General features: G+C 42.7%; 1 protein-coding gene across 31 annotated transcripts in view; it reads left to right on the top strand.

The window, feature by feature from the left end:
- Positions 1-21,317, top strand: part of KALRN (kalirin RhoGEF kinase) — a 689,644-nt gene that overhangs the window by 381,027 nt on the left and 287,300 nt on the right. For all 31 annotated transcript variants that reach the window (XM_019956772.2, XM_019956779.2, XM_070800327.1 and 28 more), the window contains one exon: positions 13,351-13,546. In XM_019956772.2, the coding sequence (XP_019812331.1) occupies positions 13,351-13,546 (196 nt within the window). The remainder of the gene's footprint in view (positions 1-13,350; positions 13,547-21,317) is intronic.

Consider the following 21,317-nt stretch of genomic DNA (forward strand, 5'->3'; position numbering starts at 1 on the left):
CTGAGGAGCCCTCCCAACACACCATCTACCATGTGGTACAAGTGAGAGTCTGGGGTCAGTATACTATGAAAGTCCAGGGAACTGTTGTATCTTTTTTTTTTTTTAGTAGTTTGATCAAATATGTGTGTGTATAATATATATGTACATACATATGCTTATTTATATACTTAGAATTTTTCTATTTGTTATCAATGGGCAATCTTGGGTGCCCCCTGCGATGAGCATACGCATACTGGAGAGTGCTAGGAATGACACCGAGAAAGATAAACCCAAACAAGGACTTTATGAAAAATGGGCCACACCTATAATCTTTCTTTTAAATTTCTGACTCTGTAATTACAATCAGAGTTTTTTTCAATGTACCTGAAAATTAATCTGCACAATTAATCAGAGTAAGGAACGGAATAGCAGCTCTAAATCCATGGGGTTCATATTGGGATAGGCTGGGGCCAGGCTGAGGCTAGAGGAAAATGGCCTTCAAGGAGGAAAATTCTTCCTAGAGGAGAGAAAGCTGATTGTTATTCACTGGTAGCATCAACTCTGTGATTGGTTGTATGCAGAGGCCTCTTATGTTTTATACTTGAGTGAGATTGTTCAGTCAGTCTTTTACCTAACAAATTCAACTTGGTAAGCATTTAGTGAGCACCTACTATGCCTCAAAAATTATTTTGGGCACAGAAGATGAAACTGTCCCTGCTATCAGGGAGCTAGATGGGAAGAACCGCAGAAACAGAACCATCCCATAGTGATAATTTATGACACAGACAGGCTTACAGATCGATGAGAACACTGAGGCAAGACCGCTTAGCTTTTCAGGCTGCCCGTGGAAGGTTTCCCTGTAAGATGACACCTGGAGGACAGGTAAAAATTGATGGCCAAGGTTTGGCATCTCTGAAGAATGCCATCCAGCCTCTACCAGAATATCTCCAGAGCCCAGAAGCAGAGTTCAGGAGAGGAGGGAACTCAGGATCTCATTATTGTGTTGAACCAAGATCTCCTTCTGCCCTTTTCTCCTGCTTCTGCTCTCTGGAGAAACAAAACAAATCTGTTCCCACTTTTTGGAAGCTTTAACATATTTGAAAATGTTCATCATAGGCCTCTTTTCCTTTATCCAGAAAGTGTTGAGATTGTGAAAGTTATTTCTGCAGTCCCCTCTAAAACTTCAATAACTACTTCTCTTCACTGTTAGCCCTTCTCTGTGGGATATAACCCCAGTGTTCTCCCCACTTTCTGGGCCCACATTGTTGCCTCATTGCCCCCTGGTGGCTGGACTCTAGTTATCCACGGTGGCTTATACCCCCGGCCCCACCAACCCTGGGGCAGCTGTGTGTCCAAGACGCTGGTGTTCTATACACTCAGCCCAAGAGACGTTTCTATGACTTATCACCTGTCCTGTTGACGCTTCTGCTCCCCCAAAAGCCCCTGGCTGTTTTTTCTGGGTACATGTTTCCAGTACACTGACTTTGTAAAAAATTTAAATGAAAGTGTTTTATGTATTTTTCCTCTCAAATTTTATTCTCCTTTTTCTGGCACAGTTCTTCAGCCTATCAAAATATATTTTATTTATTATTGTATCAGTGTTTCAACAATTTGAAATATTGGCCAGGTCAGGCAGGGCTCTGTGGTGATTTACTGGACGTTTTCCTTCAGTGACACAGAGCCATCAGCCCGCACAGTCATTCCTTAAAGGGCCACATCATCTTCTAGTCCGATTTCACAGCCCTTTCCTCCATAGATAGTGTTAGACTCTGCAAAGCCTTGCTGTTCTCCTGGTTATAATGTGCCTCAAACCCACCAACATAGTAACTATATCAAGAAAAAAAATAAGATTTGTTTGGGATCAATCTTTGTAGGCTCCCTTGGGATCCCTATATCCTTTTCTAAATGGATCCAGATCTTTTGCAAAGGAAATACAGAATAAGTGCAATAAAGTAAACCAAAATTTTCACAAAATATTTATTTGATCGTTTCTTCTAGACTTTTGTCAAATTGATTTCAGAATCATTGGCGGTGTCCCCTCACATCTTCCATTAAAAAAAAAAAAATTACTTACATAGCTTTAGTATTCTAGAATGTCACCTGTTTTGTTAAATTATCAAAGATCCCTAATGGAAGCTTTCAGATCATTCTGTAATGGGGTTGGTGAGGGGCTGTGGACCTGAAGTCAGGTGACATTATGAAGGTTCAAATGCTGCCCACTTCTCCTTTCTGGTAAAGATGCAAGTAACTCAGTAGAAGGAAATAATGTAAACTCCAGCATGGGGTGTTTAGCCTTTGCGGAAGAAAATCCGTTCTGAAACTCAAGCATTGATAAGTTCTAGAATGGGTGACCAATATATATCATGGGAGCTCTTCAACAGACAGGAGATTTTTTGAAAACAATAGATTTCTATGAGTCTCAAACTGATTAAGAGGCAAAGATATGGGCAAAATAAAGACTCAAGATCCCCTCAGTATCAGTCATGATTTTAAAAGATCTCAATTTTAATTATGATGATGATGAAAAAAAGAACATGAACTTGGTTGTAAAAACTGTGTTCCAGTATCTAAATTATCCAGTTGGAATAGAAATTAGGTAACCAAACATTGGAACTCATCAGTTAGACTGTTATGATATGTTCTTACTTTTTATCACAAAAATAAAAAAAATAACTGCATGGATTTCTTTATTGCTAAGTCCTGCTTTTCCATACTGCTTCTTTCAGTATCCTCAAAGGTTTCCTTATAGCTACATACATCAGTATTTTAACTCTGGACAGATTGTATGTATTTCTAAAACAGAGTGAAATTCCATGATATATCTTTAAAATAATCTGTATTAGAATTCACTAATCTTATCATTTTAATTGATTAACAGAAAAGAGCCTAATACTAGACTACAGGAAGAACAAATGGCTATGGTAATTTAGTTTAGTTTCACAGTGGTAATACACATAAATATGTTGTTGTTCAGTCGCTAAGTCATGTCTGACTCTGCGATCCCATGGACTGCAGCACAGCAGGCTCCCCTGTCCTTCACTATCTCCCAGACTTTGCTCAGATTCATATCCATTGAGTCAGTGATGCTATCTAACCACCTCATCCTCTGAGGCCCCCTTCTCCTTTCGCTTCATCTTTCCCAGTATCAGGGTCTTTTCCAGTGAGTCGGGTCTTCATATCAGGTGGTCTACGTATTGGAGCTTCAGCATCAGCCCTTCCAGTGAATATTCAGGGGTGATTTCCTTTAGGATTGACTGACTGGATCTTCTTTCAGTCCAAAGAACATGTAAATATACATACCCATTGTAGATGAAATAGCCCTTCCCAAAGCAATGAAATTCTATTTAGCTGCAATAGCTCTTCTCCTACCAGCCAGCACTTGTAGGTCAGTGAAGAATATTTAGCTTTCAGTTCCCTGGTGGCTCAGAGGGTAAAGCGTCTGCCTGCAATGCAGGAGACCCGGGTTCAATCCCTGGGTCAGGAAGATCCCCTGGAGAAGGAAATGGCAACCCACTCCAGTATGGAGAAGGAAATGGCAACCCACTCCAGTATTCTTGCCTGGAGAATCCCATGGACAGAGGAGCCTGGTGGGCTACAGCCCACGGGGTCACAAAGAGTTGGACATGACTGAGCGACTTCACTTTCACTTTTTCTCATTTTAATATAAATAATGACATCATAGAACAGAAAGATGTTCATTTGCATTGACAGAGCATGTATTGACAGAGCATGCTCATGTATTTCAGAGCATCTTACCATAGTGAAATGCCTTACACCCTTCCTCCTCATTATTAGTTGGAATGGGATTGGACCTTAATGTGCATAACGTGTAGTGTAGATATACACACACACATGCACGCACACACACAGTCACTCTCTGCTGAATGGCAGTGTAGTATAGTCATTGAGTATGCAGTATGAGTTACAGGGCCTGGGTTTGAAACCTGTCTCACCAGCTTCACTAATTGTATGATTTTATGCAAGTTACTCCCTTGGTTTCCTCATCTGAGAAATAGGTATGAGAATAATAATTCCCAGTCCATAGAGTTATTAAGGATTTAATGAGTTAACACATAGAACTCAAGTACCTAGCACTTAACACTGTAATACATTGTAGTTAACACTGTTATTATTAATAAACTACCTAAATAATATATACAAATTTGATATATATATATATACACACACACATATGCATATGCATTTGCATCCACATTTTAAGCAAACATCCCGTCTTATTCTCTCTGAATTTATTACCCAGTTCTGTTAGGTGACATTCTAGGAATCAGCGAACTGAAATGGACTGGAATGGGTGAATTTAACTCAGATGACCATTATATCTACTACTGCGGGCAGGAATCCCTCAGAAGAAATGGAGTGGCCATCATGGTCAACAAAAGAGTCCGAAATGCAGTACTTGGATGCAATCTCAAAAACGACAGAATGATCTCTGTTCGTTTCCAAGGCAAACCATTCAATATCACAGTAATCCAAGTCTATGCCCCAACCAGTAATGCCAAAGAAGCTGAAGTTGAACGGTTCTATAAAGACCTACAAGACCTTTTAGAACTAACACCCAAAAAAGATGTCCTTTTCATTATAGGGGACTGGAATGCAAAAGTAGGAAGTCAAGAAACACCTGGAGTAACAGGAAAATTTGGCCTTGGAATACGGAATGAAGCAGGGCAAAGACTAATAGAGTTTTGCCAAGAAAATGCACTGGTCATAACAAACACCCTCTTCCCATAACACAAGAGAAGACTCTACACATGGACATCACCAGATGGTCAACACCGAAATCAGACTGATTATATTCTTTGCAGCCAAAGATGGAGAAGCTCTATACAGTCAGCAAAAACAAGACCAGGAGCTGACTGTGGCTCAGACCATGAACTCCTTATTGCCAAATTCAGACTTAAATTGAAGAAAGTAAGGAAAACCACTAGACCATTCAGGTATGACCTAAACCAAATCCCTTATGATTATACAGTAGAAGTGAGAAATAGATTTAAGGGCCTAGATCTGATAGATGGAGTGCCTGATGAACTATGGAATGAGGTTCGTGACATTGTACAGGAGACAGGGATCAAGACCATCCCCATAGAATAGAAATGCAAAAAAGCAAAATGGCTGTCTGGGGAGGCCTTACAAATAGCTGTGAAAAGAAGAGAAGCAAAAAGCAAAAGAGAAAAGGAAAGATATAAACATCTGAATGCAGAGTTCCAAAGAATAGCAAGAACAGATAAGAAAGCCTTCTTCAGTGTTCAGTGCAAAGAAATAGAGGAAAACAACAGAATGGGAAAGACTAGGGATCTCTTCAAGAAAATCAGAGATACCAAAGGAACATTTCATGCAAAGATGGGCTTGATAAAGGACAGAAATGGTATGGACCCAACAGAAGCAGAAAATATTAAGAAGAGATGGCAAGAATACACAGAAGAACTGTACAAAAAAGATCTTCACGACCCAGATAATCATGATGGTGTGATCACTGACCTAGAGCCAGACATCCTGGAATGTGAAGTCAAGTGGACCTTAGAAAGCATCACTATGAACAAAGCTAGTGGAGGTGATGGAATTGCAGTTGAGCTATTCCAAATCCTGAAAGATGATGCTGTGAAAGTGCTGCACTCAATATGCCAGCAAATTTGGAAAACTCAGCAGTGGCCACAGGACTGGAAAAGGTCAGTTTTCATTTCAATCCCAAAGAAAGGCAATGCCAAAGAATGCTCAAACTACCGCATAATTGCACTCATCTCACATGCTAGTAAAGTAATGCTCAAAATTCTCCCAGCCAGGCTTCAGCCCTATGTGAACCGTGAACTTCCTGATGTTCAAGCTGGTTTTAGAAAAGGCAGAGGAACCAGAGATCAAATTGCCAACATCCGCTGGATCATGGAAAAAGCAAGAGAGTTCCAGAAAAGCATCTGTTTCTGCTTTATTGACTATGCCAAAGCCTTTGACTGTGTGGATCACAATCAACTGTGGAAAATTCTGAAAGAGATGGGCATACCAGACCACCTGATCTGCCTCTTGAGAAATCTGTATGCAGGTCAGGAAGCAACAGTTAGAACTGGACATGGAACAACAGACTGGTTCCAAATAGGAAAAGTAGTTCGTCAAGGCTGTATATTGTCACCCTGTTTATTTAACTTATATGCAGAGTACATCATGAGAAACGCTGGACTGGAAGAAACACAGCTGGAATCAAGATTGCCGGGAGAAATATCAATAACCTCAGATATGCAGATGACACCACCCTTATGGCAGAAAGTGAAGAGCAACTAAAAAACCTCTTGATGAAAGTGGAGAGTGAAAAAGTTGGCTTAAAGCTCAACATTCAGAAAACGAAGATCGTGGCATCCGGTCCATCACTTCATGGGAAATAGATGGGGAAACAGTGGAAACAGTGTCAGACTTTATTTTTCTGGGCTCCAAAATCACTACAGATGGTGACTGCAGCCATGAAATTAAAAGACGCTTACTCCTTGGAAAGAAAGTTATGACCAACCTAGATAGCATATTGAAAAGCAGAGACATTACTTTGCCAACAAAGGTCTGTCTAGTCAAGACTATGGTTTTTCCTGTGGTCAAGTATGGATGTGAGAGTTGGACTGTGAAGAAGGCTGAGCACCAAAGAATTGATGCTTTTGAACTGTGGTGTTGGAGAAGACTCTTGAGAGTCCCTTGGACTGCAAGGAGATCCAAGCAGTCCATTCTGAAGGAGATCAGCCCTGGGATTTCTTTGGAAGGACTGATGCTAAAGCTGAAACTCCAGTACTTTGGCCACCTCATGTGAAGAGTTGACTCATTGGAAAAGACTCTGATGCTGGGAGGAATTGGGGGCAAGAGGAGAAGGGGACGACAGAGGATGAAATGGCTGGATGGCATCACTGACTCAATGGACGTGAGTCTGAGTGAACTCCAGGAGTTGGTGATAGACAGGGAGGCCTGGCGTGCTGTGATTCATGGGTCACAAAGAGTTGGACACGACTGAGCGACTGATCTGATCTGATCCGTTAGGTGATCCCTGAGTGTTCATGTAACTGCTGTGAGAGAGACAGGCGTTTGCTCTTGCCATAAAGAGAATGTGCCTATGCAGAGGGCAGATTACACTTCTCTTTGCCACAACTTTTGTCCCAGTGTTCACACCCCAATGCCAGATTGCAGATGTTTATCCTGTTCATGGCAAAGGCTCCTGAAAATAAAAGTGAAAGTGTTAGTTGCTCAGTCCTGTCCAACTCTTTGCAACCTCATAGACTGTAGCCCACCAGGCTAGAATACTGGAGTGGGTTGCCATGCCCTTCTCCAGAGAATCTTCCCAACCCAGGGATCAAACCCAGGTCCCCTGCATTGCAGATTTATTACTGTCTGAGCCACAGGGAAGCCCCAAAGGCTTCTGAGGGACCAAAGAATTCCAGTTAGATTAATATGACCTTTATATTGAGTATAAGTACTCAGTATACTTTAAATATATAAACTATATTTTTAAGTATATAAGTTCTCAGAATCAATTTTTAAAATTTACCAAACTTTTTAACACAAATATCTTACTAGGGGAAGGTTGTGTGTTTTTTGAAAGGGTAAGTTATTCCTGGCATTATATAAAGCCACAAACATACAATTTATTGATGTGTTCAAAGCACATGATTAATTTTAAAAGTTCATGTGAAGTGAAGAAAATGGAGTTACAATGAGTTTGTGAAGGTTTTTTTAGAGAAGAAAACAGAGGAAAGGTTAAACAGGCACTTCTCTGAAGTGATAAAAATTTAAAAAGTACACCCTGAAGATGGTTCTTATACCAGCTCTATGGATATGACACCGTGGTTAAGAGCTCTTGGCCTCGGAGTTGAGTGCTCAGTCCCGCCTCCACCAGCTCCGAGGCCCTGAGGCAAATGATGCGACTTCTCTGTGCCTTGGTTTTCTCATGTTGTTGCTGTGAGGAGCTGCTATGAGGATGAAAGAAAAGAGAATCAAATGCTTAACACTGCGTGCTCAGTCGCTTCTGCTGCTGCCGCTGCTGCTAAGTCAATTCAGTCGTGTCTGACTCTGTGCGACCCCATAGACGGCAGCCCACCAGGCTCCCCTGTCCCTGGGATTCTTCAGTTGCTTCAGTCATGTCCAACTCTTTGCGATCCTATGGACTGTAGCCTGCCAGGCTCCTCTGTCCATGGGGATTCATTCTCCAGGCAAGAATACTGGAGTGGGTTGCCATGCCCTCCTCCAAGGGATCTTTCCCACCCAGGAATCAAACCCTTGTCTCGGGCATCTCCTGCATTGGCAGGTGGGTTCTTTACCACTAGTGCCACCTGGGAAGGTTGTGGTAAAATACTGTCTATCCCATAATGAATACACAGTTCAGGGTCAAATATCTTCTTTAAGACACTTGGGGGTGAGGGGAGAAAGTATCCTCTACCATAACTACTGGGAAGGACCCAGAAAATGAGAGGAGCCAAAGAAGAGGGCTTTCTGAGAACAGAGCCCAAGGCCACTGCTAAACCAAGTCCCTGGAGTCAATTTTGGGCTGCAGAATACTGGATTCAGTGAATCTCATCTGGCAGGAAAGCTTTGGGCTTCTTTTTGAAGTGCCTTCCCATTTCCCACTGCCTCTTATCCTATCTAAATGCCTGTTTAGCTCTTTTCTCTGATTTCCCTTATGGCTGTGACTCTGGAGTAGATAATTGTTAGAATAGAAAACACTGCCAATGTATCTCTCAAAGAGGTCATCATATCCTAACACTTCAATTAATTCAGAAGAACGAGGCAGAGAGTGGCCATCAGAGCCAAGAGAGGAACTGAGTGAGCCAGGAGCTGAGATGGAGCTAATTGAGTGGAAGGAGAAAGAAAAATAGGTTGATTGAAAGCTGAATGTCCTGTGGGTACCTTATGTTCCATCTTTCACTCATTTGGTTCAGGCCTTAGTTTCTGCCCAGAACAAATTCTTCCAGGTTTCCTTTCCAAATGGAGTTAGATCACTGGATTAGTCCACCGGACAGGTTTTTCTTTTCGTGGTTTTGTTTCTGTACTAGCAAATTAACCCTTGTCCCGTGTAATGAGATAAGCCAGAGAACAACATCAGGTTTTGGGGGTTGTCATGAAACTCTATGCCAGAGTTGACTTTGAAGGGTGGTGAGGACTTGAGCAGACTGGGAGGAGGAACAAGGATGTCTCAGGGCTGCTGGACCAGAGAAGGTGGCTGGAGAGGGCAGAGCAACTTCTCACACCAGAGAGTAAGCCACATGCCTAGTTCACATAACAGGACAGCATGAGATGGGGCTAGAATGCTATGTTTGTTCATTAGCAGTAAAGTGAACTTCAGGTTTGAAAACAAATTTTTTTCCCTTAAAAAATGAACCCCTGCTCTGTGCCAGCCTTGTGCCCTAGAAAGAAGGTCGAGAGGGGGAAGCCAATAACAGAATATTCCTTGAGGAAACAGAAAATACTCAGGAAAGAAAATAATTAAACTCTAGCCATCATTTGAAATACATAAATCAGACTATTTCAAGGCTCTGGGCTTCAGTTCTTGGAGGTTGGGAAAGGTCAGCCACAGAGATAGTAAAGAATGTGTAGACCCAAGGAGCAAAGCTTGGAAGTCAGGCTGTTGCATTGAGTAGCTTCTTGAAATTCTCATTCTTCAGGCTTCATTTCAGACGTGGGCCCCTCAGCTTAATGGGGTTGGGTAGTGTAGGTAGAGAAGGGGAAGGAAGGAATATAGAAACACCAGATATAGAATCCTGGGTGTATTTCACATTTGGTTTGGATTCAGATTCTCAAGATACCAGACCTCTGAGCTTTATTCTCACAGCTAAAGCACCTCATCATTGCTCTGCGCTGATCAGGACTCTTGGCACTTGCCTTTCCGCTCCACAGACTCATGGCTCGGGACCTCTCTAGGGTCTTCCTGCAACAAACAGCTTCTTCATTGACTCAGTTTCATGAAAACAAAGCAAAAGCTAAAATGTTAAGAAAAAGAAATGTAAAGAAAAAGACTCTTTCTTTCATGCTTGTCTTATTCTTACTTCCCTTAAGTTTGTAGGCAAGGAAATGGACTAAAAATTTTGTTTGGGCTCTTTCCCATATATTATCTGATAAATGACTTATATCCAGCATGTATTAAGAACTCTAACAAATCTATAATCAAAAGATAACCTAGGTTCTGAAAAATGAGAAAAAAAACTTGACACTTTCTAAAAGTAGATTCAATAAGCATATGAAAATGTGCTCACCATGATGAGTCATCAGGAAAATACAACCTAAAGTCATAAGATATCACTTCACACCCACTAGCATGGCTAAAATTAAATAGACTGATAGTACCAAATGATGGTGAACAACTGTAACTTTCACAGGGAATGTGAAATTCCTCTTGGGAATGTTAAGCATATACTTATCCTATGACCCTACAGTCACACTCCTAAGTGACTCTCAAGAGAAATGAAAAGCCGTGTCCACAAAAGACTTGTGTAAGTCTTTCACATCAGCCTTACTCATAATAGCGAAATACTGAAAACAACCTAGGAGTTCATCAACTTGAGGGCTGGTAAAAAAAATCATGGTGTCTCTACACCGTGGAACAGTACTCAGCAGCAGCAAGGAATGAACAGATACAGCACAACTGAATCTTAAATACAGTGTGTTGAACACAAGAAGCCAGACATGAGAGTCCACATTGTATGATTTCATTTATACAGAATCTAAGAATCTGTGATGATAGAAATCAGAAAGTAGTACCTGAAGGCAGTGGACAGGAACTGACTGGAAGGGGTGAGTCCCTAGGGTGATGGAAAGGTCCTGTATTTTGTTTTTGGTGGCGGTTACACTGGTATCTAAAGTTGTCAAAACTCACAGAACTGAATATTTGTGTATCTTATTGTATGCAAATTTTACTTCAATTTTTTTAGTACAAGAAGGAAAAACAGTTATAGGCCTAGCCTACAAAGTTCTATTCATTCTATAAATTATCTCTTATAAATTATAAGTTGGTGGTGGTTTAGTTGCTAAGTTGTGTCTGACTCTTTGCAGCCCCATGGACTGTAGCCCACCAGGTTCCTCTGTCCATGGGATTCTCCAGGCAAGAATACTGGAGTGAGTTGCCATTTCCTTCTCCAGGGGATCTTCCCCACCCAGGGATTGAACATGGGTCTCCTGCATTGCAGGCAGGACTCTTTACCAACTGAGCCATCAAGGAAGCCCACAATTATAAGCCCACAATTATATTTTAACTCCCTTCTCTAGTTAGAGAATGAAGTGCTTTTCAAAGATAGGATATAACAAAAACCTGTGTGCCTGCCAACCTGCTGATTCCCAAATCACCAAGAACTCCCCACAATAAATTGATACCAGGTTTTGGGCTGAACTCAGTGGATCCCTTAGTTGACCTGCAAAGAGGTAGGGGCATAAAGTGAGAACCCATGACACTGAAGGGTTTAAAAAAAAAAAATTTATTGTACTATAGTTGATTTACAATGTTGTGTTAGCTTCAGATGTACAGCAAAGTGAATCAGTTATACAAATATCCACTTTTTAGATTTGTTTCCCATATAGGCCATTACAGAGTATGGAGCCGAGTTCTCTGTGCTGTACAGTAGGTTCTTACTAGTTATCTATTTTATACACAGTCGTGGGTATGTGTCAGTCTCAGTCTTCCAATGTATTTTGCCTCCCCTCCTTTAACCCCTGGTAACTGTGAGTTTGTTTTCTACATCTGTAGCTCTATTTCTGTTTTGTAGATAAGCTCATTTGTACCCTTTTTTTAAAGATTCCACATATAAGTAATATCATATGATATTTGTCTTCCTCTGTCTGACTTGTGAAGGTAATATTTTTAGTTGCCCCATTTCTGCTTCGAAGACAGTAATTGCACTTTCAATGGAGGAAAGTCTTACTGTTAGACGAAGAGTGGGAATCCTGTGCCTCTCATGAGGGACTGCTTGCCTTTCCCATCTGGGTCTGTGTGGCCCTGGCACAGCATGGTACAGCACCATCTCCCATTGTGAATAGGCTGCATCAGACTGGTCTTTCCTTCTCTTTGTCTCCTGATGTTCCTGGATAGCAGTGTTTGGTAACTGGGAAGGTTTTGCCACATGTCAGCTGGGATGACTGCCAGCATGATGAAAATCACTAAGCTGGTCTCTGGGCTGTGTGCTTAGGGTGCCTGGACCAAATTGCACTGTGTGATCTGGGGTGAGGCTTCCATTGCCTCTTCCCAGAAAAGAGAGAGACACTATCTGTGCCATTCACAGGTACTTCATGAGATAACACACCTGAAACCCACTTTGGAAAAGGTTTTGTTTGATTTATGTATCATGTGGAATTATTATCCAGTTAAGTACTTCTGAGTTGTTCCTGTGTGTTTGATTGCAGCGAGCCTAAGGAAGTGTAGGATTCAGTCTCCGGGTGCAGGCACTTATTTGAGTAAATGAGGGCATATCACATGACTGAAACTGTAGAGCAATAACCAATTAGCAAATCCATGGTAGGGCAGTCTCCCTTCATTCCATGCTTCAGTCTTCATTAGAATCATGTGTGCCTTTCAATAGCGTGTAATCTTCTTGGATTTCTACTGGTAAGCTATACATTTACACCTTCTTTAGTCACTATTACCAGGCATCACCCTTTGTGAGTAATAGAATCCTGTACCCAGAACACAGGAACCAGATCAGGATCCCTGGGTTTGGTGTACACCAGCTCTGAACAATTATGTGACCTTCGGTCATTGCCTGGGCTTCTCCAGCCTTCTGTTTGTTTCTTGAAGTTAGGCTCAGTACTTAGTTTCTGAGGCCTTCTCCAATGATGAGATCTTTAGAACAACAGTTACGGTATGGTGGACTAAGTGTTTGCAGTAAGGAGAGAAACTGAGTTATGTCCTCCGGTCGTGTCCCTCATGAGTAGGGTAAACTCGGGGCAAACCATTCCATCTGTGTGAGTGAGTATCGGCTGCTTTCTCTGTGAGATGGACCTAGAGATCTCCACTCGGCCTCTGTCTCAGGTTATTGCAGGTGGAGTGAGATGGAGCATGCAAAACCTTTCTAAACCATAAGTCATCATTTAAGTATTTGCTGCTGCTGTAGACACTAAAGCACAGGGAGAACAATTTTTTTAACATTTTAATTTTATATTGGAGCATAGCTGGTTCCAGGTGTGCAGCAAAGTAGCTGTTGTAGACATTGAAACACAGGGAGAACCCTATTAAAGGCATGCATACATGGGTGCCTGGCATCATTGCTTAAACGTAGTCTAGGGGTCAGGAAAGAGATGCAAAGCAGAGTCAGATCTGACCTAGATTAGTTAATAAGGCTCAGAATCAGTGAGCTTCTACATAGCTGTCTCTTGTGAACCAGTGAAGCTGCACTGACGGTGGTTCCCTTACAGGTGACAGCAGAGCTCGACGCTTGGAATGAGGATTTGCTTCGGCAGATGAATGACTTCAACACGGAGGATCTAACACTGGCGGAACAGCGGCTGCAGCGCCACACAGAGCGGAAGCTAGCCATGAACAACATGACCTTTGAGGTCATCCAGCAAGGCCAGGATCTGCACCAGTACATCATGGAGGTCCAGGCCTCAGGTAGGAGACCTGTCCTGTGCTTATGTGTCCAGCAGGGAGATGATGAAAACAAGAACATCAATCAGCTTAACTCCAAGGGCCATTTCCACTCCACTCATTCATTCTCTTCCCACAGGTACAAGAAACAGAGAGTTTTGTACCATTTAAAAACAAACAAAAAAAGAAGCTGAAGCATGAGACCTGAAATTGTTTGTCTGAGGTTTCCCAGTTAGCTATCATAAAGACAGGAATAGGACCAGGTTCTTCTGGTGCTGTGGCTGCTGCTGCTAAGTCGCTTCAGTTGCGTCCAACTCTGTGTGACCCCATAGACGGCAGCCCACCAGGCTCCCCCTGTCCCTGGTATTCTCCAGGCAAGAACACTGGAGCGGGTTGCCATTTCCTTCCCCAATGCATCTAAGTGAAAAGTGAAAGTGAAGTTGCTCAGTCATGTCCGACTCTTCACTACCCCATGGACTGCAGCCTACCAGGCTCCTCTGTCCATGGGATTTTCCAGGCAAGAGTACTGGAGTGGGTTGCCATTGCCTTCTCCGTGGTGCTGTGGGGAGAATGGGAAAAACCAATGATGGAAATTAGCACAGATTTACAAACATGGTGCTCTAGAGAAATAAACCAAGGGGGCTCCAAATGCCATCAGCCATCCTTGTGACTTGTATTCAGATGTGTAGATATTGCTGTTCCACCCCTACCCCCTGCACATACTCTCCTGCCCTGTCCTCCACCCTCAGGGCTGACTCCTCATCTCCAGTCCATGCCTCTCAGTGTTACAACTCCTTGCAATCCCATGGACTGTAGCCCACCAGGCTCCTCTCTCCATGGAGTTCTCCAGGCAAGAATACTGGAATGGGTTGTCATGGCCTTCTCCAGGGATCTTCCCAACCCAGGGATTGAACCCAGGTCTCCCACATTGCAGGCAGATTCTTTACCAATTGAGCCACCAGTGAAGCCCTCCGAGAGTCCTCTTTTTTCCTATCACTGGTCTGTGTGTGAGTGTAAAAAGTACAGACAAAATTTATGGCAAGGTCATATAATTTTATAACTTCTCAAAAAATACATGGCTGTTACTCAGACTAGACTTCTTTTTCTATTTAGAATTTATTCGTTGTTTATCCAACAAATGCATGGACTCTTAAGTTTCAGCTGCCACTTAGCAGAACAGCCTTTGAACTCAGAGCTGGAGAGAGCCATAGTGGTTCCCTAGTCCAGAAGGAAGAAGTTATTGGTCTGGGCCTAAAACTAGTGGACTGCCAGAGCCCAGGTCTCCTCACCCCCACCACCCCAGGTCCTCCAGGAAGAGGCAGGCAGGAGCTCAGGCCATCAACTCTCTGAAACACGGTTGGTCCATGTCTCTGTTGATTCAGAATCATGAGATTGTCAGACAGACCTTAGCAATCAAACTTGACTTTAGGGTACTGTGCTTCTTTTAATGACCTGAAAGGGGACATACAAGCATTCAAAGGAACTTCACTCCTAACTGGAGGAGAGACAATCTAGTAAATTCTATTTACTTTGATCAGCATTATCTTCCCTTGAATGTTCATTTGTGTTGTGAACAGGCTGCAGCTGTCTGTGAGACACTGTTTTCAGGGTGCAGATCATGCTCCACACAGCTCCAGGAGGAGCCCTTATTCACTTTGTGGTATATCTGGGGATTATTTTAAAAATGACAATACCCAGATACTCTGATTTAGCACCTCTGAATGGGACTTGGGCCTTGGCAAAACCTTCTCAGATGATGCCACCGTGCGGCCAGGGCTGAGAATCACTGCTTTTTATCGTGAAGGTTAAATCACAGCAGCTGATATCTCTGGTGTACCTTAGGACAGCAACTTCCAATTGTGGTCCCCAGATCAGCAGCATCAGCATTACCTGAGTACTTGTTAGAAATGCAAATTCAGGTGCCCATCCCCAGAACCTGCCACGTCATAATCTCTCAGGCATGAGGCCCAACAGTGATTCTGATGCACTAATCTAAGACTGCTGATCTAGGACCTGCTCTAAGTGTGGGCTCTGGGCCAGCAGCACCAGCATTGCTCAAGAGCTGATTGGAAAGACAGAATCCCAGACTTAGGAATCTGAACCTCATTTTATCTTCAAGTAAATTATGTGCACTTTAAAGTTTGAGAAGCGGTATTCTTGGCCACAGCTGTACCTTTTCAAGGCCTTATTACAGAAGGGGAAAACTGATGGAGAACCTTGTCTGGACTCAAGGTTTCACCCTATAGCTTGTCCTCATGATCCTCGAGATAGCTGGCTATCCAACTAAGATAGGGAAACATGAGAGAATGCAGACACAGTTCCTAGGAAGGAGGCTGTGCAGAGAAATTCTGCAGGTATGCTTATCCGTTCATCCCTCAGTACTGATGTGTCTCGCAGGTGGAGAGCCTCATCTGCCTGAAAACTTGCGGCACTTAGGAGCAAGGTGCTGGTATGATCCTTGGCAAGTGCACCTCTGTCCAAGAGCCAGATATCCTTGGTAACAGAAAGACTGCCAGGAGCTAGCAGTCCCTGTAGACCGACTGTGCTTGGTGGCCACCTTAACCATGAGGGCTGAGTGGGTGAAACACCCCAGGCAGATGAGCTGCCCACCCCCACATATCCTGTTCTAGAAATGAGCTTTGTCAAAAGAGCCTTGATTGGCCTCTTCAGCCCTCTCTGCTGGGACGGCTGTTCCCTGCTCCTCCTTGGCTAGCTGTTCAGCCTGGCATAGCCCACGAGAGCTCCAGTGAAGTAGTTCCAGGGCTCTCAGGGAAGCTTCCTCTGTCTGCTGCCATGTGCCTGTCCTGCAGAGGAGGTGTCTCTCTCATCTCTGGCTTGGAGGGAGGGCAGCATCACACCGGAGCTGGGACTGCGAGTGGAAGTTGAAGGTGGACTGAGAGTGGGCCTTGCCAAGAACCTGGGTGGCTGACGAATGCAGAACTTCAGAGACACAGGACTCAGGGAACAAATAGGTTGGGCACTTGCCTTGTATGTCTAATGAATTATATTTGAACTAGAGGTAAAAAAAAAAAAAAACAAAAAAACAAAAAAAAAACTGCTGTCTCAGAAAAAGAACAATTGGAAAAATGAAGAATTTGGTTACTATGTAGCCTTCCAAGCTGAATTAATTAAGGGCTTATGCTTTGATTTTTATAGGAATAAATGGAAGTAGGGAATTTCCTTACACTAACTTTTAGGTGTGAACTTTGTAACATTCAGCCAGGTTCTACTAAATCCACCTGATTTGCTAAGAGCCCAAACCAAAGCAAAAGCCTCTGCTTAAATCAACATCAGCCTTAAACATAGTTGGCAAAATAGGAACATTTTCTTTACCAGCACATTATTTAGGGTTATCTACTGGGCCTCAACTTAGGAAGTGGCAGGTTTTTCTGGAAAGAGTCATGCTGGGTCAAACACGCTGGCAGAATTTAGAATTCAAGGTCCAGCTGCACCACCAACAAGCAGTCTGACTTTGGAATTCACTATTCTTTCTCTGTAGACCTTAGTTTCTTCTTCTGTCTAGCGTGGAAGGTGGGCCTTCATTCTTAAACTTCCTTTCAGTTCTCACTTGCCATGGTTTAGCCTCACTGACCCCACTGGTTATGCCCCAGCTCGTCTCCCTAATGTTATCTGACCATGCGACTATTACATGTGACCTTAGAAATAAGACAAGAGCTGTGTATCTTGTGCATATGTTCCTTTCATGGTTTAATCAAAGCATCAAGTTCTCTCTTTATGGAAGGTCTTTAAGTGAAAACTCTTTGGAGTGTGTGGCAATGGTGCTTAAAATTTACTGTGCTTGGGAAGAACCCAGCCCCAGCACTTAAATTAATTCTTAAAGTAGGTTGTGAGGATCACTCGTCTCTTTGAACATAGAGGTTAATTGTACAGCCAGGTGAGATTTCTGGGTTGGAATCTGCATCATACCTCCCACTGCATGGGTTCCCTGAGCATGTTATCCAATCTCTCCAAGCCTCACCTTCCTCTAAAAACAGCAATTATAGGAATCCTAACCATATGAAGTCACTGTGAGCATCCAGGGGGGTGAAACATGAGCCTGGTATGAGTTCAGTAAAGCTTGATAACTGTTGTACATTGTACTGATACTGTAGCTCACACTGAATTCTATTGGGGTTATTTGTGTTCTGTAGCTTCTCCAGCAGTGTGAGGGCGGGTCATTTCCTTCCTTCTCTTTACGTTTCCAGCATCCAGCAGAGTGGTTATGTCTCGCTCATAGCAATTTCTCTATATTGACATTTGCTGAATTAATCAAGTGAACATCAGTCTGGGAGAAACCAATATACATAAAAATCAGTTCAGTTCAGTTCAGTCGCTCAGTCGTGTCCGACTCTTTGCGACCCTATGAATCACAGCACAGCAGGCCTCCCTGTCCATCACCAACTCCCGGAGTTCACTTAAATAATGGACCACAAATAATTGTACTTATGTTGTAAAAGGAAAAAAAAGGCCTGTCTTCTTCCAAAATGTAAGCTACTCTGGGGTGAAGGAATGCGGCTCTGAGAGGAAGGGAAGAGAAGCTGATGTAAAATGATGGTTCTCAGCCTGACTACATATTTTGGAATCACCTGAAGAGCTTCTTAAAAATACCAGTGTCTGGATCCTGCTCCTCAGGGATTCTTAGTTAATTGGTCTAGAGTGAGCCCAGATTTTTTAAACTTCCCAGGTGATTCTAATATATAGCCAGGGTTGAAAATACTCATCTAAAAACCTGATTAAAGGACTTTGTAATTTCAGAACTGGGTGTTAATTGAGGTAGTGACACAGAAAGAGGAGTGGGGGGAGGAGAAAAGAAGATGTTCTCTATCTGAGGCAGACACAGATATTTAAAGAACATACAAACAGTTGAAAAACATGTTACAAGTATGGGCAGCATAGCCAGAAATACCTAACTCTACCCTAGACCACAGCCTCCTCTCTCCATGAGGAAATTAAAGTGATACTCTCAATCTGGCAGCAAAGGAAAACAAAATAACATTTTATTACTAACTGTGGGCTTGAACCCTAAGTAATTGCTATGCTGAACGGTCTGGTAACTCAGTGTACCCTGAGGAATGTCTCTGTCCCTGGATCGCTGACCATTGTTTCATCTTATCCAGTGGATCCCAATCTTCATTGCACGTTGGAATCACCCTGAGAACTTTAAGGTGGGAATTCCTGTTGCCTGGTTCCTACCCATAGAGATTTTGCTGTTATTGGTCTGGGCTGTGGCCAGGACATGGTGACTTTTAAAGTTCTCCAGATGAATCTTATGTGAGCCAAAGTTGAGAGCCTAGTCTAGTAGCATCCAAATCATCATTTCTATACTTTGAACAAGCTCATAAACATCTGATGGTAAGATTTTCTATTTACATTTTATATAAGTCATTCAATAGTCCCATCAGTAATCAACACAGAATATAATTTCCCCCAAGGGAAAGGAAAATGTGGGGATATGGGTGTTTTTGAGCCTACTAAATGCCAGGCCCTGTATCTACCTTATCTCTCTTAGTCCTCATAACAATCCCGAGGACTCAATGTTCAGATTCCCATCTTACACAGGCTCAGAGGGGATTTGGAACCCAGAGCCTCACTGTTAATAGGTTGCAGAGCCTGCATTCCAACCTAACTCTGTCCCCAGAGCTCTCAGGTTACCCGAGTTCTTCCTAAAGAGGCCCCTGTGTTCATTAAACAGGTATTTTGGGAGTATTATGTGTCAAGCACTGTGCTAGGTCCTAAAGAAGCTGAGATACATGAAATAGAAATGGCCCTGGCCCCAGGGAACCTACATTACTGTGAGGACACAGACAAGTTAGTAAGGAACTGACCTCAATGGAAGTGTTCTGACACAAGGATATTTGCAGGACATTGTGGAGGTATATCAGAAAGAAATTTCAATACAGCTTTCTCTAGAGAGGCTGACAAACTATTTCAGTATGAATATATTTCATTACTTGATGGAAAAGACAAACATCTTATTGCATCTCTGGAGAGCCCCTAAGGAAGACAATTAGGCCTCAGATTAGATTGAAAGGAGTAATGTCAATACACGAAAATACTCTTTGCTATTGATTGATGCTGCTTACCAGTTGATGGGTATTAGCTGAGACTCATGTCAGTGTGCTTGTGGGCACCAGGAAAGAGGCATGAGTTTCTGTTCTTCTAGGTATTGCTGGAGTAACTCTGCATGTTCCTCCCATTCACTTCATTCATGTGATGAGTTGTTGAGTGTAGAAATGCAATAGGCATTGTCTTCACCCATTTTATTTCCTGTTCATCTCATTAAAAAAAAATCAAGTGAAATTAATGAAAATGAAGGACTGGAGTCTCAGGGCAGGCAGGTTCTAGATGGTGTTCTAAGCAGGTGGCTGGCCCCTTTGATGAGGTACGAGGCTTAGATAGCCCATTTGCATGTGATGTGGCAGATGTGAGCCATGGGCTTCCCATAGAAAGACACTTAGCCCAAGCCCAGCATACTAAACACCAGAGATGCATGCAGAATGAAAATGAAATGGAAAAACATCTGCATTGTGGCTGGAAGCAAGGATCTACTTCTGCAGGTGAATCTTATATTACATTTTTAGGAAGTAAACATGGAAGTCAAGGGTCATCCCATGATGCCTAGCAATGCAAAGGTAGAAATTTTCCTTTTATCTTTTTTTATTTCAGTCAAAGTGATGCTCTACCACATCCTCTTGGTAATTGAAAATAGTAAGTGGAGGGAGTTGACTGCCAAAAGAACAAGCCATTCCCTTCTCTGTCTCCCACAGATACAGATTTTCAGGACCTGGGACTTAGAATTATGAAACCAACAGAAAAAATAAACATGGAAAGATACTGAAATTACTACATGTAACACCAGAAAAAAATCTCCCACTCTCCCATATTGTCTTATATAAAACACTATTTTTGGCTCTAGAACTGAATTTCCCTTCACATGTATAGACTTTCCTTATACATTCCCACTGCATCAGGCCACTGTGTTGGTGGTGGCGATGATGAATTTCTGATGTTGTCAGTCAGAGTGAGGGGGGAGTCTCAAAAGGGCGATTTTTTTATGTGGCTGTACACTGAGATTTTGGGGCTTCTCTGAGTGTGATCTCCATGGAAGTAACTATACTTTGGCACCCTGAACTTCATGGTAGTTGGGATTCTGTTTGTCAGTATCAGGACCACAACTGCACCAGGTCATAGATTCCAGGATATGGGCTCAGGGAAAGGATCTGGACAAAATTAAGAATCTGAATCAGTTCTAATGAGATGGATAAAACTGGAACCTACTATACAGAGTGAAGTAAGCCAGAAAGAAAACACCAATACAGTATACTAACACATATATATGGAATTTAGAAAGATGGTAACAATAACCCTGTGTACGAGACAGCAAAAGAGACACCGATGTATAGATCAGTCTTATAGACTCTGTGGGAGAGGGAGAGGGTGGGGAGATTTGGGAGAATAGCATTGAAACATGTATAATATCATGTATGAAACGAGTCGCCAGTCCAGGTTCGATGCACGGTACTGGATGCTTGGGGCTGGTGCACTGGGACGACCCAGAGGGAGGGTAGGGGAGGGAGGAGGGAGGAGGGTTCAGGATGGGGAACGCGGGTATACCTGTGGCGGATTCATTTCAATATTTGGCAAAACTAATACAATATTGTAAAGTTTAAAAATAAAATAAAAGTTAAAAAAAAAAAAAAAAGAATCTGAGGAGCCAGGTGGAGTCAGGGATCAGAAGGAGGCAAGCAATCCAGAGTTAGGATTTTCCCAAAGCCAAGGACCTGAGCAGGGCTGA

The sequence above is a fragment of the Bos indicus genome, chromosome 1 (assembly GCF_029378745.1).
Source record: "Bos indicus isolate NIAB-ARS_2022 breed Sahiwal x Tharparkar chromosome 1, NIAB-ARS_B.indTharparkar_mat_pri_1.0, whole genome shotgun sequence".
Classification (NCBI taxonomy): domain Eukaryota; kingdom Metazoa; phylum Chordata; class Mammalia; order Artiodactyla; family Bovidae; genus Bos; species Bos indicus.